This window comes from Argopecten irradians, chromosome 6, assembly GCF_041381155.1.
Source record: "Argopecten irradians isolate NY chromosome 6, Ai_NY, whole genome shotgun sequence".
In the NCBI taxonomy this organism is placed as follows: Eukaryota; Metazoa; Mollusca; class Bivalvia; order Pectinida; family Pectinidae; genus Argopecten; species Argopecten irradians.
This window is the reverse complement of record NC_091139.1, coordinates 33923010-33942169: the sequence shown is the minus strand read 5'-3', so window position 1 is coordinate 33942169 and position 19160 is coordinate 33923010. Positions and strand designations below refer to the sequence as shown.

The 19160-nt window shown below is 37.0% G+C and overlaps 1 protein-coding gene across 2 annotated transcripts in view; it reads left to right on the top strand.

Annotated features, from left to right (window-relative positions):
* The window catches only part of LOC138325692 (interleukin-6 receptor subunit beta-like), an 84628-nt gene extending 73853 nt beyond the window's left edge, over window positions 1–10775 (top strand). Inside the window, exons 4-16 of one of the 2 annotated variants that reach the window (XR_011208816.1) lie at window positions 495–673; window positions 1146–1300; window positions 1651–1798; window positions 2575–2678; window positions 4691–4940; window positions 5596–5729; window positions 6213–6369; window positions 7596–7763; window positions 8282–8434; window positions 9108–9231; window positions 9673–9730; window positions 9906–9976; window positions 10234–10775. Coding sequence is in view for 1 of the 2 variants with exons in the window: in XM_069271520.1 (XP_069127621.1) it covers window positions 495–673; window positions 1146–1300; window positions 1651–1798; window positions 2575–2678; window positions 4691–4940; window positions 5596–5729; window positions 6213–6369; window positions 7596–7763; window positions 8282–8434; window positions 9108–9231; window positions 9673–9715 (1615 nt within the window). In the remaining variant the exon portion in view is untranslated. The remainder of the gene's footprint in view (window positions 1–494; window positions 674–1145; window positions 1301–1650; window positions 1799–2574; window positions 2679–4690; window positions 4941–5595; window positions 5730–6212; window positions 6370–7595; window positions 7764–8281; window positions 8435–9107; window positions 9232–9672; window positions 9731–9905; window positions 9977–10233) is intronic. The other variant, XM_069271520.1, reaches the window with a different exon arrangement.
* Window positions 10776–19160: the final 8385 nt, after the last annotated feature.

Genomic DNA, 19160 nt, shown 5'->3' with positions numbered 1-19160 from the left:
AATATTTTGTGAAGCTGTGGTATGTTCGTATTGTATTTCTTTGCAATAGCGGAAACTCTCAATGATTCCATATCATAGAGCTAATCGTGTCATCCCAGGCATGAGACGCTTAAACTAGCTATCACTTTTAAGGACTGTGCGTGTCTCGAACAGGGGACAGAACCCAGAGCCTAACCTCACAGGGGTGATGCGATGCCAAGCTGAAGAAGAGAAAAGATAATATCCTAAATTTAGTCGCCTTTTTATCATTCAATACAAATTATTACGCCCTATTTGCAGGGCTCATCTTGCAAATCGATAATGGGAGGCTTTGGGTCGAAGTTGGATACACAATGAGCGTTCTGGTATTTGTCTGATGGTATTTCAGGTCTTGTCCTTAACATAGCTATCACTCAATAGTACATTGTATACTTTGGAGAATATCCATAGTCTAAGTGTATCTGTCAAGTTGATCTTACCAATACCCATGTCCTATTTTTTTAATCTATCTACAGGTATAATGGCGCGACTGGACAGTGCCCCGACATGAACCCTAATAAGACGATGTGTACCATACAACCTACAGATGCTGCCTTGGATACCAGTCCTTGGTATTTTCAAATCACGGTGACTAACACCAGACGGAATATTTCGGCAACTGGCCCGTGGATTAAAAAGAAGCAATCAGAAAACGGTACCCAGCTAGCTCCTTTTGATTTTACCCCGGTATTTGAGTCAACACTTACTGTATTATGAAAAGAAAATCAGCTATTGTTTATTTGTTTCTTTAAGTTTACCAGCTTATCGACAACTATGGCCATTAAGAGACCAAAATTAAAAGGGGGAAAATGATATAAAAGATATTTAAGTCAAAAGTTGACAATCGCGTTCTAAAAAAAAAACCGATGTCCCCACGGACGTTTAAAAGCTTGTGAAAATCAGCTCGTGCGAAGAGCTTTAACGTATTTCTCTTTGCATTATGTAGAGTAAAACTATTTGCAATACATTGTTTTCTACATGAATCCTAACTGTAAAATGTATCATAAGATAAATATTTGTATATTCTCTTGATTATGTTAGTCTGCTAGACCCGTGAGAAGTTATCTCTAGATATTGATATTGTCTCACGCTCCACCAGGATTATAGTATAGTCCTCACGGTTGCAGTGAAGCCAAACAAAGTGGAGACGCTAGGCTATGAGTACACCGACAATAGCAGCTGTATACGTCTAACGTGGAGATGTAAAGACATTGCATGTGACAGTCCTCACAGAGCGAAACAGGTTCGAGCACGATGCGTCTCCAACATCGGTCAATTTAAGGTAAGGTTAGCATCTTGTCAATCCAAATTCAAGATATTCTAGGTCGTCAACTGTCTTAACAATGCAGGTTAACATCAAATAACGTCATATACTGACTTCACGCATGCAGTTAATGAAATGTATGGATATGATCCAAAACACTGCTAACGGAAGGATAGCACTCAGCCACTTCTGGTCAACTGTCTCTGCATAGGGAAATACAAATAACCCAGTTACTTGACAAAAATAGTACTTAACTTTAATGGTAATTGCAACGAATTCGGATTTGACGATTTTGAAATAACGTTATTCTGGGTCGTTTTAAAGAATGATAACGATACGGTTTCCTTTTGTTTACCTTGGTGATACAGGAAGTAATTCATGCTGGATCTAACGAGAGTGTGCTGGTATGTGACCTTGACCCCGACACCCCTTATACATGTACTGTTGACATGCGAACACCCACGTCACCTTTCTACAGTGATCCCGTTACCATAGAGACCAGAACAGATGAGGAAAGTAAGCACTAGGTTGCCATGTCAACGTGAAAATGGGCAATATTTAGGAATAGATTTTTGAAGTAATGGAGATGTAACACAAACACCTGAGTGTACATTGAATAGACTTTGAAGCGGTTTATGATGAAAGTACTATCGCTATTTTTTTGAAATTCATTTCGGGCCTCTTTTTCTATTAAATCACTACACCGTTATCCAGCCAATCAGAAGCGACCTTACAAACGGGGACGCCATTTTTTCCCTTCATTGGCCGATAAAGTAATTTTTTAAGCCAATGAAAATGCTTGTTACAAGCAAAGCTAAAGTATTTAAGGATTAACTTGAATATATTTTTATGTTATGGAGATTAAACACAAAAGTCTGAGTGTACTCTAAATAAACCACTCAGATTTTTGTGTTATATCTCTATAACATAAAAAATATATTCAAGTTAATCCTTATAATTCAATTTATTAAAGATAATCTCTTCGATATTCAAAATTAATTTTGGGACTCTTTTGTCTATGAAATCAGTACGCCGTCATCTCAGCCAATCAGAAGCAACGTTACAAACGGCGATGGTATTTTTTCCTTTATGGGCTGATAAAGTAAATTTTAAGCCAATGAAATTGCTCGTAACAAGCAAAATTGAATTATATACGGATAATACGTGATGTTTCTTAATGTGTCGAATTTAAAAACAAAATCCTCGAAGAAAAAATGTTTTAATCACCTTTCAAATGATAAATGATTTTTTTTAATGTTTTAGCGTTCCACTAATAGTCCCTTTGATTTCAGTTCCAATTGCGGCTCCAAAATTGCATACGGGGGCGTTTCATCGGCAAAGGTTCAGTTGTCTGTCTGGCCCCAATGGTTATCATGACGTCACCTTGTTCTGGAAGGTGGGTCAATGTATATAGTACTAGATGGTTGGAATGGTATAATTGAACAGTAAATTTAAATAAATCAACAATTATCTATGATATCATTAAAGGTACCACATTTGTAGGACAATATGATCCTTTATCCTTGTGGGGCAAAAAGAAAAGAAGGTCAAATGGTCCCTAATAAAGAACCTTTTATATTTATAAGGGCGCAGCCTTTCGTGCCCGAAGCCGAAGGGTACGAAGTGCGAAGCACTTCTATGGTGACAGATACACAGAAAGATAGGAAAAAACACAATCTTCAAAATTCAATCCTACACACTGACAGCTTCAGTTTGCGGCCACCATTTTTTCATACATATGAGGAGGTTGAGCGTTGCTCCGGTACTCCTCAGTAAATATATATTTAACTAATGCAAATGCATAACAGGAGTAATCAATCATTTTTTATTATTTTTTTTTAAAATAATAATAATAACACTTTGAAAATTAAATGCTTTAGAATGCCGTCAAAATATCCACCAAGGCGAAGATGAGCACAAGGAATCATAACGTCACATAACGTTAGCAAATGGCGCGAAATCATAGGATTCGCATACGCGGCACTCCAGGCCTTGAATGGACACAGAGAAATCCGAGTCTTTGAGTTCATTTCTTTGAGTTTATGCTAGACAATTATTACATCATATACTTCTATAGTTTAAAGTGCGTCCTTTTATTTCTAAATGATGTCTTCTACATGAAATAGAAAATAAAATAAACAAGTAGAGCTTCGCTCTTCCTATGCTGTGCATGATTCATATTAAAACATCTGGCTGCGCCCTTTAAGGCCTTGCCTTCAGTCATATTATATTTACATTTCAGACCTATTGTATCTGTATGAAAAATCTTCAATATATTGCATGTTTGAATGTAATGTAAATCTTAGATTATATATCAGCAAATAAAAAATAATAACAAATATTGTGTAAATAGGATGAAAAAAGATAAAGTTAATGTGGAACTATATTTTGTGTACTTTCTGAATTTGACATTTTCCCCGCCAAATTGAAGTCAGCTGTTCCAGGATTCCATCAATTGACTGGCTGTTCCAACAATTGTATAACATTGAAAAAACATAATATTATTTTATTTGAACACTTAAGTTAAATGAAATGGTCGGTCGAAATATAAATATAATGAATGATCGATTTTTATTGTTTGTTGTTTACTGGTGTGTAAACTGCATTTTTTATACAGATATTTCAACATGATTAACGCTACTTGTGTGTAAAATGCATTTTTGTACAGATATTTCAACATGATTAACGCGCGTCATTTAAAATATCTTTACAAAAAATGCAGTTTACACACCAGTTAATAACAAACAATAAATATCATTCCTTAAAGATGCTCCACCGCCGACAAATGGTATTTTTTCACTATCAAAGTTAGGAGCAGACGATTTAGTATTTTTCTTCAGTTACAAAAGTTACTTACTTTACACTATTACCAACATTGAAAAGTTTGAGCTTCTTATTTTACTTCAAGTTAAAGATATGAAAAATAATTAATTGCATCCCGAAAAAATTCCCTGGCACTATATCCTATATGGAATGAAGTACTGATTGCGCATGCACCAAAGGCAAAATAAATTATTTTATATATTTTTTGTGTGTTAATTAGACATATATACACACGATAATACACCAATTATTGTTCAAATAATGAATATCATTTATGCTCTGTCGGCAATGGAGCATCTTTAAATAACACATTCATTGATGTTTGGTTTTGGTTTATTATATAAACGATCTACAGCCAGAGTCCTTTAAGGACGGTCTCTTGCATGTATGGTGTCTTGCGTGTGTGGTGTCTTGTATGTATGGTGTCTTGCATGTATGGTGTCTTGCGTGTGTGGTGTCTTGCGTGTATGCAGTGCGAGATCCATAATTTGGGAGACTGTTATATATACCCATTGTGGTATCTTGTATAGTGGGATACTTCCCTTTGTTGGTATTAGTTTGTGACAAACCACGCTGTGTTTGCAGGCAATATCAAGGAAAGAAGCGCGCGGGATCGTTGTAACCTACAAAGTGGAGATATCAGAGATGAAAATAACGGAAAACATAATTAATAAGACAAGCGACCTTATGACAACTTACTTCCCGGGCACCTCCTTGTCAGGAACTATAAAACTGAAGTGTGGGACTGCTTATGACGTCAATATCAGAGCGTCAACAAAGAAAGGTTTCTCAAAGACTTGGTCCTATTTGCGCATTCCAATGTTTTCAAAACAAGGTATTTCAATATCCATTTATTAATCTCTCAAAATAACCTATTACATAAGATAAGTCCATTTAATTCAGAACGTAATGTTCCTGTCAAGCAATGGTGTCTTCCAAACCTTCCGCTTCTTGATGTTCCATTATTTTATTCTGTAGATTAGATTCCTTCCAGAATCCCAGCAGTTATCTGCAGAAGGCTGTTATCAGCACTGGACACTACTCCATGTATTACTTCCCAATCATAAAGTGGGATAGTTTGATTGTTTGGTTAAATTAATGTCCTATTAACAGCCAGTGTAATTTAAGGACGACCTTCCGTGTATGTTGTGTGTAGCATGTGTAAAAAGTGCGGTGCGTGTTTTGAATGACTACTTTTATATACAGGGGCGAGCACGGTCAACTGAAAGCCAAAAAGTGAGATGGTGTCAAGGGAGACGTTAGGAAGAAGAACAAAATAATATTCTTAATGTAGTAAACCTTTTCCCCATCATGCAATAGGTGCAACAGGTACAATTGGAAGACAGCAATTTTTTTTCAATTACAGTTCTTCTTGAACTGCAAGACAAGGATAACTTTTTTGGACTTAAAACGACCTTTTAAATAAATGGATTAACATCCGAGAGAAGTAATATTTTAACTATTCTAATCTTTGTCCATGATGTCACTAGGTCCCGCTCTACCAATTGTTCGTGTCGAGGAATTGGATGGACAATACGAGTTAACGTGGACTGAACCTTCCCTAGCCGTTCAGACAGGATATACAGTTTTCTATTGTCAACGAAGAAACAACACCCACTGCAAGGTATTACATGTAGCCAGTCGGATATGATTCTGTTGTTTTCAATTCTAATAAAGAAAAAAAAATACGCGGAAACTTTGAATTTCTTTTGTCGTCCTTTACAACGTGTTTGTGTAAATATCTGTATATTTTGGGAGACTGCGGTATCTTCGTATTGTGTCTCTTTGTAATAGTGGAGACTTTTGCCAATTTTATAGCACTATCTCACTGAGGCACCGGACTGCACATGGTACCGGCCACAATATTCTGATAATGGACAAACCAGTCGTCTGATTCCTTTATACTGAGCGCTAAGCGATCAGAATCTACCATATTTGTAGACCACGGTGTGTCGCGGCCAGAATACAGAATACAGAGCCTTAGAGGCAGTTTATCGAATTATAAAAGAAAGTTCCACTCAACAAACAAAATCGATAGTTGGGGGGGGGGGGGTGTTGAGAGAGATGCTGAATCACAGGAAGTACAAATCTACTATTTTTGTTGTAGGGCGAAATGATCTCCGTTGATATGGATGGGTCGGTTGGACACGCGACAGTGACAGTTCCAGACACAGAAACGGAATACCTGTTCGGCCTCTCCCGTAACTTTGGACCAATCGGCAGTGGTTTTGATCTAGTCAGCTGTGTTTATCATAAAAATGCAGGTTTGTTATCGCGTAAACCTATACTTATTAAACAATCATTTTCGTGTGTTCACATAACAAATACTGTACAGCGCTTTAAATATACTTATTAAACAAACCTTTCCATGTGTCCACATGACAAATACTGTACAGCGCTTTAAATATTCGCGGACCAAGGTTTCGCGGTTTACTTCATGAGACATATTCGCGACAATTAAATCTCGCGATTCACCTGTTCCTGTAGATCTATCGTTCTCCGGTACTTCAATGAACTTCTGAATATATCGCTAGAATTAAGAATTTGCGAAATTCAATAAAGACGCGAATATTGCGAAAATTCACCATCAGCAAAATGTAACCACTGTACAGTATATTTTGTATTCCATGTATTTCGTGTTAAAATTTATTTTGCAGGCGTTCTGCCTTGCAGGTAGGGCGTAAGAACTGTACCTGCTGCCCCTATTACATGATCGTAAAAGGCGACTAAATTTAGGATCTTATCTTTTCTTTTCATCCTAACTGATTTTATCTTTCCTAATGCCTCCCTTGGCACCGCCTCACTTTTGGCGCTTGAGTTGAGCGTTCGCCCCTGTGAGGAAGGCTCTGGGTTCTGTCCCCTGGCCGAGACACACCAAAGTCTATTAAAGTGGTAGTTTCTGCTCCTGCTTAGCACTCAGCATACATGGAGTGGGACGAATGGTTCGCCCATTGTCAGTATAATGTGACCGGGTGGGGTGTGTTGCTTGGTGTCTTCGAAGGCATGCTACAGTGATATAGCACTATAAAAAGGGCAACAGTTCCACTATACGAGAAGACACTACATGAATACATGGGAGGCCGTCCTTACATGACCATAGCTGTTAATAGGATGTTAATTAATCAAACAAAAACAAAAAAAAACAAAAAATTGCAGGCGTTGCCTTACTTTGGATATGAAGTTGCTCTATATGTGAACCCTTGGTAACGTAAGTACCAAATGTTTATATCCGTAATGCCGTAAAATCATACGACTTTCTATGGTAATGTATATTTTTAGCATAACCTATGTGTTTTGTTTTTAATCAAGTAACATGACTTTAAGTGTAGATTTGCTATACTAAATGCCTTAGACTCGTAATCCTTAAGTAACTCTCCTTCATGTGTACCCATGGTTCATGCTTTCTCGTATATGTATCCATAGTAACGCTATTGTTCCATATATGGCGCTCTTGCTCTCGTTGGCCATCATAACACGTGTTTTATTGCAGTACCACCCCCACCCTCGGGTATCACGATCACTCCAAAGAGTCGCACGAGCGTGATGGTGACCTGGAATCACGTGACCTGCTCGGAATATGCCCCGATCATTGTCACATACACAGTCAGTTGGTGTATGATAAACGAGGAAGCAATCACGGAAGAGAAAAACTGTAAAGGTAAATATTGTGATGGTTTTCACAAAATATGTTGATAAAATAGCGCACAACTAATGTTTTGATATTATCTATTATCTCAACTCTGATACTTCGAATGATTGAGAAGGATATGCCATGTTTTTTTGTATTGGGTAGCTATATGTACCCACCTAATATTAGATTTGATATCAGGGCCCGTATTAAGGTGTCCGCGCAGAGCTTCACAAAATGGTGTCATGGTTGAATGTGACGTAACATTTAGCCGACGTGATACGGCTGATTGGCGGGTCGCTTTGCAAAGCGTGGAAATAACATTTAAATGGACTGCTAATAAAGTCAGAGAGTTTGTTATAAGGGTTGTATTGGGTTCGCCCATACTTTGTTTTAGTTTAACGGCCCATGAACAGCAACTTATAAGCGCCAACTTAAATTATAAAACAACAATGGTGCAAATTACTTAACTCAATACGACATTTTTCATAGACCAATACAATTTGTATCACCCTTGTAAAACTTGAATGTTACCATTCACGTTCCAGGTCTAAATGTATCCACACAACCACATCAACCCGCTATCGTAGTTTTACATGGTTTGGATCACGTTGTGACGTACGGGGTACAGATTCGTAGTTCCTCGTCCGTCCAGACGGGCGTGTTCTCAGACTCTGTATACATCAACCTGGCTTCAAAGGGTAAGTATTATCGTAACCTTCAACTTCAAATTGCTAAGATAAACAGCTGTTTGGAATCATTTAGATACAACAGAGTGTTCCGGAAGAGTAACCGTTCACTAAATATTCAGATCTAGGTGCAATATCTAACCCAACTTATTTTCTTGTGCGAATTTTTTTCGCGTATTTCTGGCGATTAGAATTTGCGAAGATAAATCAACAGCAAGTAAAATAGGGTATTTTTTCTGTAAATCGGGGAGTTAAATCGTCATGAAAATGTTGTTGGACATGAAAACGCGAAAATATGTCTCAACGAAAATAAACTGGATTATTATAACAGAAATCCTCTTGTGACAAGCTAATGTGCATTTTTAATATTTATGTTGAACTTTGTTTTATTTAAGGATTGACCTGAATAGAAATGTTATGTTATGAAAATATAACATATTTTACTCTGTGGTTGCTGATAAGAGTAAATAACTTTATCAATTTTAAGCATAATTTAATACTTTACCTATAATTCCACTTTCACTGATGGACTTTTTCCCCTTTGAAATTATTGCGCTGCTGTATCAGGCAATCAAATGTGACGTTATAAAAGGCGACGCCAGTTTATACGTTATGAGCTGGTAACATAATTGTAAGCCAATGAAAATGCTTGTTACAAGCAAGACCAAATTATTAAATATTACAGAGACTGAAGGTAGCTGCCCGAGACCAGCCTATCGTTCCGACCGGGAGATATTACATCTAGGACTCATAGTCATTTGCATTCTGATTTTTGTTGCTTGTGTGATTTTGGTCACATGCTGCTTTAGGTAAGTACATAAATTATCAATTATTTAGATATACTTTTGGATCTGGATGACAGGAAATTCAAGAAAAATATACAAAATACCATAAAACTGTTTGGATTTAATATAACCTTTTATTTAATAACTTGTTGAAAAATTAATACACCCAAGTCGTCTATGGCTGCCCTACACTGTATGGTTAGCGATGCAAATGACGGGCACGCCTTTCTTGAGAAATCGCAATAAAAACGTTGAAGTATGAGTGAAAAAATGTATTTGATTTGTGGATATTAAGGAAAAGGAATATTTTATTCTCGGAATCACATAATATTGTAAAACCCTCTGATTTACTGTATTTCGTGACCCTTGGATATGATTCCTTTTATTTCCACATATAAACGAGTCTTAGAACAACGCATATAACCTTTAATAGAATGCATATAAGGTTACCATTTTTTTTACCAGAAATCGGTCACGCCGTCAAAAGGACGCCAAAATAAAATCATAGCATTTCGAATTGAAGGTAAGCTATATACACGCTATCCCGTATATATGTGATATGATAGAATAATATAATTCGATTTTCTTTCCTTTTCTTTCCCTCCTCGGATTCATTATTGTGAATTTTATATTATCACGATATTCAGATTATTTAGCAAACTGCTGTTTAATGACCAACAAATTTTGTTCACTTCAAGCATGGCAGCCATATTTGACCAATGTGATGATCACTGTCGGTTAAACGTTTGATTTCGAGCTAACCAGTGAAGTATGTAAACACAATCTGTATTACCACTTATTTAGTTGATTATCACTTACATAAACATTTTACTGACAAAAAATGTCATTGATGTTTTTTCCGTATAGTTACATACAAATACATACATATGTACCATAATAAATGATATGTTTGTATATTCTCATATGAAGAATTTAATTCTGGTCAAATTGATATACTTTTAAAATATTTATGATTGATTGGTGTTGTTAAAAATAATTAAGTCTTTTTTTCTCTCTATATTTCAGTAATCCGAGAAGAATTAAGATTCTGGGTGAATATAGGACAGTACTGTAGATTTCTGATAAGCGTGCCGCCAAGAAAACAAATACATTTACATGATGTAATTAGATTATATTATGACACAGTGCCAAGAAAACTAACGAATATTGTGCATTTTGGATTACGTTCATTAACGCTATAATATCCAGATCAAAGTTTCTGTGAAATGAACAAGTCATCGTTAGATCATTACAACCGGATGTAGTTGTATATTGTAAATATTTGTTTATCAATATATATCACCAACTTCAAAACAAACTATGAGAGTTGAATCAAATACAGCAAAATAAGGTATAAACTAGTACTGCATAAAAGACTTTACCTACATGTAGACGGCCAAGTGATTAGTGTTCTGTTTGAACCTTGTAATGTAGTACAATTACCATGTTTATCTTTAATTTAAATATTAACGTTTTTTATGTTGAATGGATCCCCTCCCGTGTGAGGGCACTTCATTGTACCCTTTACTTCTTTTAAGAAATAAAATTTCTTTTGAAGCTAACAAAAATACTTTTAAATTCCATCCTACTAAAACACACTGCAAATCAAGGAGACTATGTCGTGGGCAATTCTGTGTTACTCACTGATAGAAAGACAGGTTCTATACACACAACATAAATACTTCATTGGTAAATAAATTCCAGAAAGCTGCGATATTGTAGCTCAAAATACTTCTATACAGATGCTACTGTCGTAGCCGGAAAGCATAGTAGGCCGGGTACGTGTATTCGTTCTAGAAAGATATTGCTCTAGGCGAGTAGTTTACTGAACGTTTAAGCATTCAAGCCGTCCTACAGAATTGATAATAGATAAGTAATTTTTAATTCATCACCTGATGATGGTGGGCTATTCAAACCGCCTATCGTTCGTGGTCCGTCCGTCATTCATTCATGCTACCGCTATTTATCAGAAAGTGTATAAAGAATCTTTCTCAATTTGCATAATTATGGGGGTTCCCCTTGGACCTTAGTTGTGTATGTGGCATTGTGGGTCGATCTCAAAAAGAAAATCTGCGTTTATATTACTTGCTGTTCATTAACTGACAAAAGTTGAGATCTACTTTTCTTCCTCCATTGGCCTTATAATTAATAGTACAAAGTGTTAAAACAAATATGAAAATCAATATATCCTAAAAAAGTTAGTCAGTGAATAGAAGAAGACACTGAGGGAACCAGGCAAGAAAAATAACATTCCATTATGACATAGAGGATAAATGTTATCATTCGTATTGAAAAAAAGGTAAATTAGAATCACTGACACGAGAGAGATTATAGATCTTATTAAACATGATACAAGTATATCAAAGATGCTCCACCGCCGACAAATGGTATTTTTTTCACTATCAAAGTTAGGAGCAGACGATTTAGTATTTTTCTTCAGTTACAAAAGTTACTTACTTTACACTATTACCAACATTGAAAAGTTTGAGCTTCTTATTTTACTTCAAGTTAAAGATATGAAAAATAATTAATTGCATCCCCCAAAAATTCCCTGGCACTATATCCTATATGGAATGAAGTACTGATTTCGCATGCACCAAAGGCAAAATAAATTATTTTATATAATTTTAAACGGGGAGTGGGACGACTGGTTCGCCCGTTGTCAGTATAATGTAACCGGGTGGGGTGTGTTGCTTGGTGTCTTCGAAGGCATGCTTCAGTGATATAGCACTATAAAAAGGGCAATAGTTCCACTATACAAGAAGACATAACATGAATTTACCGCAGTCTCCCAAAACACGCACCTCGCACAACATACACGCAACACACCGCATACATGGGAGGCCGTCCTTACATGACCATAGCTGTTAATAGGACGTTAATTAATCAAACAAACAAACAAAGTGTTAACTAGACATATATACACACAATAATACACCAATTATTGTTCAAATAATGAATATCATTTATGCTCTGTCGGCGATGGAGCATCTTTAATGAAGATGTCGATGCTTAGAGAGTAGAATTGAACCAGATTCTCTACAAAATAGACTTGTACCCCGTCTCAGACCAGTTATAATGCGGATAGCCTCACGTTGGATAAAGTCCTTACCCTCTGTCGATGTAATTTGACAATACCTACATCTGCATATTCCGTAGTTGAATAGATGTTATAAGAATTAAAAGCAATGGATAATTACCTATTTTTATGAATGCGTAGGTTTTTTTTTATTTGCGATTAATATGATTAGACAGACCGATGTGCATGACTGTTATAAATACTCAACCTCATGATTGCGAATAATAACTGTTTTGTCTATTAATTATTTAAATGCAAATCAGCGCGAAAATTATTAATAGAATTCTGCCAAGCCTTCGTGAGAATAAAATAGATTCAATTTTATCTGGATTGAAGAGAATAATCATTTTTTCGACCAGAATATCTGTTATTTGTCCTGATCTTCGTTACAATTATGAAAGATTTATGGTAAAATTACAAATATGCAATTGGAAGTATCGTCAGCAACTTTAGCAACCGAATTGTAGTATATATTTATATATATTCATAAAATCAATAGGTACGGGCCCAAAACAGAACCTTGAGGTACCCCTGCCTGTAACGTTTTTATAAGGATGTCGTCAGCAAACTGGCTATGAGATCATTGATATAGAAAACGAAAAGAATCGTATTTCTTAAGGACATTCAAACATCATACTTGGTTGTCTGTACTTGTGGATGTCTATCTTTTCAAATATCGTCGGAGGTCAGAATTCTGAAAAGTGATATTGCAATGAACCTACCATGAGTAACCGCGGCAATAACTGTTTGTTTTATTAGGGTCACTGTACCCAACCGGATGTGGGGAACTGTAGTTACGCTCTACAAAATTGGTTACGGTGATTTAGGTCAGATTTCGCATGCCTTAGTTAACATGTTTGTACGGCAATGCTGACCGTGCTGTCAATAACGTGTTTATGAGATAAAATAACTAAATTTTGAAGCGTGGCGCTCAACAATAAATCTCTATAAAAGAAGAAAATAGCCATGCAAATAGTGCCATGTGGAAGGTAACTGAATGCATGTTATGATCTCTTCAGTGGGTAACTGATTCACTAGATATGGGTAACTGAAATGCATTGGAATAGTAAACTGTCTTGTAAATACCACACAATCATTAACTGGCATTAGTATTTAAGTGCAGATTGACACACCTTTTTACGCGTTGATTTTATAGTAAGATTATGTCAAATATGAATGAAACTATTGTGGAAAAATACAAAACACAGAATAATCCACATCCTTTGCTCTAACAAATTAAGATTATATAGATGATTCAGTGAATAGTGGGGCAAAGAAAAAAAGTCTAGATACGTTCATTTTCCTTCCAAAAGGCCTTACATATCAAAACGATAATCAAGTTCTGCTTACGTTGTCCAATTTTGACCATTGAAAGCATGTAATTTAGCACAGTTCTAAAAATAAATTCGCCTAACTGTTTGAAAGCACGGTTACATATCAACACGGACATAGCCAGCCGGAGGACGTTTTAGGATTCCTATATAAAAAAATATATAAATTTTCGCATGCAGATCTATTCTGAAGGCAAATTTTCATGTTTCTTTTTCATAAAAAATATATACTGGATATATTAACACTATTTTTGCCGACTTCAGCCTTCCTTTGCCCGACTATTCACTTAAATACGCAAATCATAAGAAAACTTTTATCTGAATCAGTCGGTACAGCTGTACTCAACTTCGCTATGCAAGGTATTCAGTACCCTCTATATCAAATAGCATAGGTATAATGATTTTTGTAGGTATTAAAACGATTTATTAATTTCAATAAACTTATATCTGACTGGACGGGTGTTAATCTCGTTGACATATTTCTGTTTCTTGTGCACAGACGACAAAAGACGTGTGCCGATAATAAATGACACTCTCAAGCGACAGCGATTTCAAATCATGCATATTCATAACCACCCTTAATTAATTAAATTGTATACTATGAACAGATCTGACATCTCGAAATGACTTGTGAAAAGATAACCAAAGGGCTATGAAATATGCTATATCACCTGTTAATTCTTTTATGTACACCTGGTGTCGTCTTTGAAACTACGAGGGAAGGTAAAAATTCAGAACACTAAATCATATAAAACGTAAACAACACATATATGTAGTGTTCTTGAATTGGTAATTCTAATTGAAATAATGATTACTCAATATCTAAGTAACGATTTCTCCCTATACCGGATGTTGATGTGATATGTTGTATTGACATGCGCAGTGTTAATAAAAGAAGCATGTGGTCATGAAAGACACCTGGTCATAGTTATTTCTATCCGTAGAGAAGAATATCTACAGTGGCGACGAGGAAAACAGGTGTAAAAACCTCAGGTACACAAAAATCATAGCTCATGTACAAGCGGTCAATGATTTAATGGGTGTAAAACCGTTTGACATTCACGGCGAACCGACATCAGTTGGGCAAAGATGGCGCCGGTGGATTAGGAGTTTTGAACTTTATAAAGACGGGAATGGCATTCAAAATGCTGAACAAGCAAAAGCGTTGTTGGTACATTATGGGGGAACCGATCTGCAAGACGTCTATTTTACATTCCCAGCCCGCCAACCAAACGCAGATAATCATGAAACTGTCTATACGTGGTCAAGGCCCAGCTCGAAAATTATTTCACCCCAAGAGTAAATGTACTGTATCGTATGAAAGACATTTATTTCGCGGCATGGCTCAACAACCATCCGAGTCGGTCGACCAGTACGTGACTCGTCTACGTCAGAGGGCAGATTTTTGCGATTTCGGTGAAAACGTAAATGATCAAATAAAGGACCAAGTAATAGAAAAATGCTTGTCTAATCATTTACGTAGGAAGTTACTGGAAAGGGGAAGAGAGTTGACACTCGCTCAATTACAAAATTTAGCAAGGGCTATGGAAACAAGTGAGAGACAGGCCACAAACATGGCATCAGGAGGTCAGAGTCAGTCAGTCAATTATGTAAAATCTGGGGCAAGACCCAAACAGTACAAACACAAATAACAAAATGAGAAAACAGACATCAGGTGTTATAGATGTGATAATTTGCGACACATCTCATCAGATCCCAAATGCTCTGCTCGGGAGACTGAATGTTCAAAATGTAAGAAAGTTGGACATTACATGAAGTGTTGTAGAACTAAAACAAAATCTGGTAGGAAGGAAAAAGGAAAGAAACAGCCGAAAGTGAGACTGGTCAAGGAAGAGAGTGATTCCGATTATGCATTTTCTGTCGAGGAAAAACATTCATCTGTGAAACTTGATGCAGAGATTGGTGGAGTGTCTACATCGCTAATCATTGATTCAGGAGCGACGTGCAATGTAATCTCCGAAACAGAGTGGAAACGACTAAAGGAGAACAACATAAAATGCGAGTCGAGGAAATCTGCAAAGAGACTGTACCCGTATGGAAGTAAAACACCACTTGAAGTGTTAGGTAGTTTTACAGCTGAAATAAAAGTAAGGAACACAGCACTTGAGGATAATTTCACAGTTGTCAAAGGTGAAGGTCAAGATTTACTGGGTGAAAAGACAGCTACTGCCTTAGGTGTTCTCAGAGTTGGTTTCGCGAATAGTATTGAAACAGTGGGTGGACATGAAACACTTGTCGAGAAGTATAAGGATCGATTTGAAGGTCTAGGAAAGTTGAAGGACTTCCAACTTCACATTCCGATAAATAAGGAGGTTCAACCCGTAGCGCAATCTGTTAGACCTGTACCGTTCAGTCTACGAACTCCGATTGAGAAAAAACTTGATGAATTGACTGATCTTGACATTGTCGAAAAAGCAGAGGGACCAACTCCCTGGGTATCGCCCATTGTTGTTGTACCAAAGAAAAATGGTGATCTGAGAATTTGCGTGGACATGCGGAGAGCAAATGAGGCGATTGAGCGTGAACGTCATCCTATCCCAACGGTAGATGAGGTAATCCACGATTTAAATCAGAGCACGGTCTTCAGCAAACTTGATTTGAAATGGGCATTTCATCAGATTGAATTGGAAGAGGAATCAAGGGAGATAACTACCTTTGTAACCCATAAAGGTCTCTACAGATATAAACGCCTAATGTTTGAAGTGAGTTGCGCCCCTGAAATGTATCAGAGGATAATCCAGCAGTCTTTACATGGGTGTAAAGGGGTCGGAAACATCTTTGATGACATTGTGGTGCATGGAAGCACAACAGAAGAACATGATGAGAATCTGGAGAATCTACTTATAAGATTGAGGGAAAAAGGTCTTACACTAAATAGGGAAAAGTGTAAATTCCACTTAGATCAACTTGAATTCATGGGACATTTATTGTCGTCTAAAGGAATCAGTCCACACAGTGGTAAAGTTGAGGCAGTCAAAGATGCTAGACAACCAGAGTCCGCTAGCGAGGTCCGTAGCTTTCTAGGTTTGGTGAATTTCTGTGCGCGTTTCATACCAAATCTAGCAACAATATCAGAACCGCTACGACGTTTGACAAAGAAAGACCAGGAATTTGTTTGGGGTCTTGAGCAAGACAAGGCATTTAAAGAACTCAAATCCAGGTTGGCAAGCGCTGAAACACTAGGATATTTCGACACAAAGGCAAAAACGTGTGTGATAACCGATGCTAGTCCAGTAGGATTAGGAGCTGTCCTAACACAGGAACAAAATGGCATGAAACGTGTAATATGTTATGCTAGCCGCAGCTTGACCGACGTCGAAAAACGTTACTCACAGACTGAGAAAGAAGCACTAGGCATAGTGTGGGCCTGTGAACGGTTCAACATGTATCTCTATGGCATAGATTTTGAACTCCATACCGATCACAAACCGTTAGAGTTTATCTACTCCAGTAAATCGAAACCAAGTGCCCGTATCAACCGATGGGTGCTGCGACTCCAACCGTACACATTCAAGGTGAAACACATTCCGGGAAAGTCAAACATAGCAGACTGTTTGTCAAGATTGACAACTCCAGATGCTACCGAAAATGTAAAAGACAGTGAGGAGTACATTCGATTCTCTGCTCAACATTCTACTCCGAAAGCATTGTCAACACGAGAAATCGAACGCGAATCGGCAAAAGATCCAGAGCTATCGAGAGTTCGAGAAAACATAAGGAACAACTGGGGGAAAAAGAAAGAAGACCGAGCATATCAGTTGATTAAGGATGAACTGTGTGATATCGGAAAGCTTGCGTTGAGGGGTACGCGTATTATCATACCCGAATCATTGAGGGGTCCCGTGTTGGACATAGCACACGAGGGACATCCGGGTATTGTAGCACAAAAACGACGTATGCGAACGAAAGTTTGGTGGCCAGGGATAGATCGAGATATCGAAAAGTCATATAAGACGTGTCGACCATTTCAAATTGTAGGTATGCCGTCATCACCAGAGCCGGTAAAAAGTACCGAATTACCGAGTGGACCATGGCAACAGATCTCTGCAGATCTGATGGGACCGTTACCGTCAGGAGACCATTTGTTAGTGGTAGTAGACTACTATAGTAGGTATGTCGAAGTTGAGATTATGAAAAGTACAACCGCAGACAATGTTATCAAGAGACTGAAGAAAATGTTCCTCACACACGGTCTACCGATAAGTATCACAACTGATAACGGGCCACAGTTTATAAGTGAACAATTCAAGGCGTATCTTGAGGAGAACATTGAACACAGAAAAGTGACACCTCTATGGCCACAAGCAAACGGAGAGGTAGAACGTCAAAACCGATCACTTCTGAAACGTCTGAAAATCGCTCAAGTCGAAAAGAAAGATTGGGGAGAGGAACTATCGTCATATCTCATGATGTATAGAACAACTCCTCACTCAGTGACTGGAGTTTGTCCAGCAGAGTTGTTATTTCGAAGGAAACTTAGAACGCGTCTACCTGGATTAGGAGATGAACCTATTGAAGATTTCGAAGTTCGAGATCATGATACAGAACAGAAAGCAATTTCGAAAGAATATGCTGACAATCGTCGAAACGCTCGTGAAAGTGAAATTGAAAAGGGATATGAAGTAATGATGAAGCAAAAACATCAAAATAAACTCTCTGCGATATTTGAATCACAACCGTATCGCGTCGTCGAAAAGCATGGAAATAGTGTGGAGGTGGAAAAGGATGGTGTTCATTACAGGCGAAATTCATCACATTTAAAGAAATTCAGGACTGATCCAAGGAGTGAACTTGAACGACCAGTTGAACGTGAAGGAACAACTGAACGTGAACAATTCAGTGAACTTGAACAAAATTATGAAATTGAGCCAAAGTTCAATGGTGAGGGAAATAGCAAGTTCGAAACTGAACCAGAATTTGAACAATTCCAAAATAATGAGCATTTGCCTGAAAAGAATATGAACTATGAAATAGTTATTCAAAGGCATCCAGAAGGATTACACTACCATCCAGGTTCAAGGATTTTGATATGAGCTAAAAAAAAGTGTCGCACAGTATCATACAGGATGGTACATGTAGTGCATGTGCTAAGATTATTGACAGTGTTAATCTTGTTAATACGTTTTATTTGTTTCACAAGAAAATATTTAGGTCAAAGTGTTGTTTTCAGTTTTGTTTCGTCAGAAACAATTTGCCTATAGACAATTTATAAAAGGAAACAAATAACAAATACTCAAACATTGTGAGAAAGTATTTTATTTGTAATTTACTCTAGTTATAAATGGATAGATTGTAGTTTGAGCTTATCAAACGTTCTAGTCAATATTAACATTTAAAAAAATAATTTGATTTTAATTTCCAAAAAAATGAGGGATGTAGTGTTCTTGAATTGGTAAACTAATTGAAATAATGATTACTCAATATCTAAGTAACGATTACTCCCTATACCGGATGTTGATGTGATATGTTGTATTGACATGCGCAGTGTTAATAAAAGAAGCATGTGGTCGTGAATGACACCT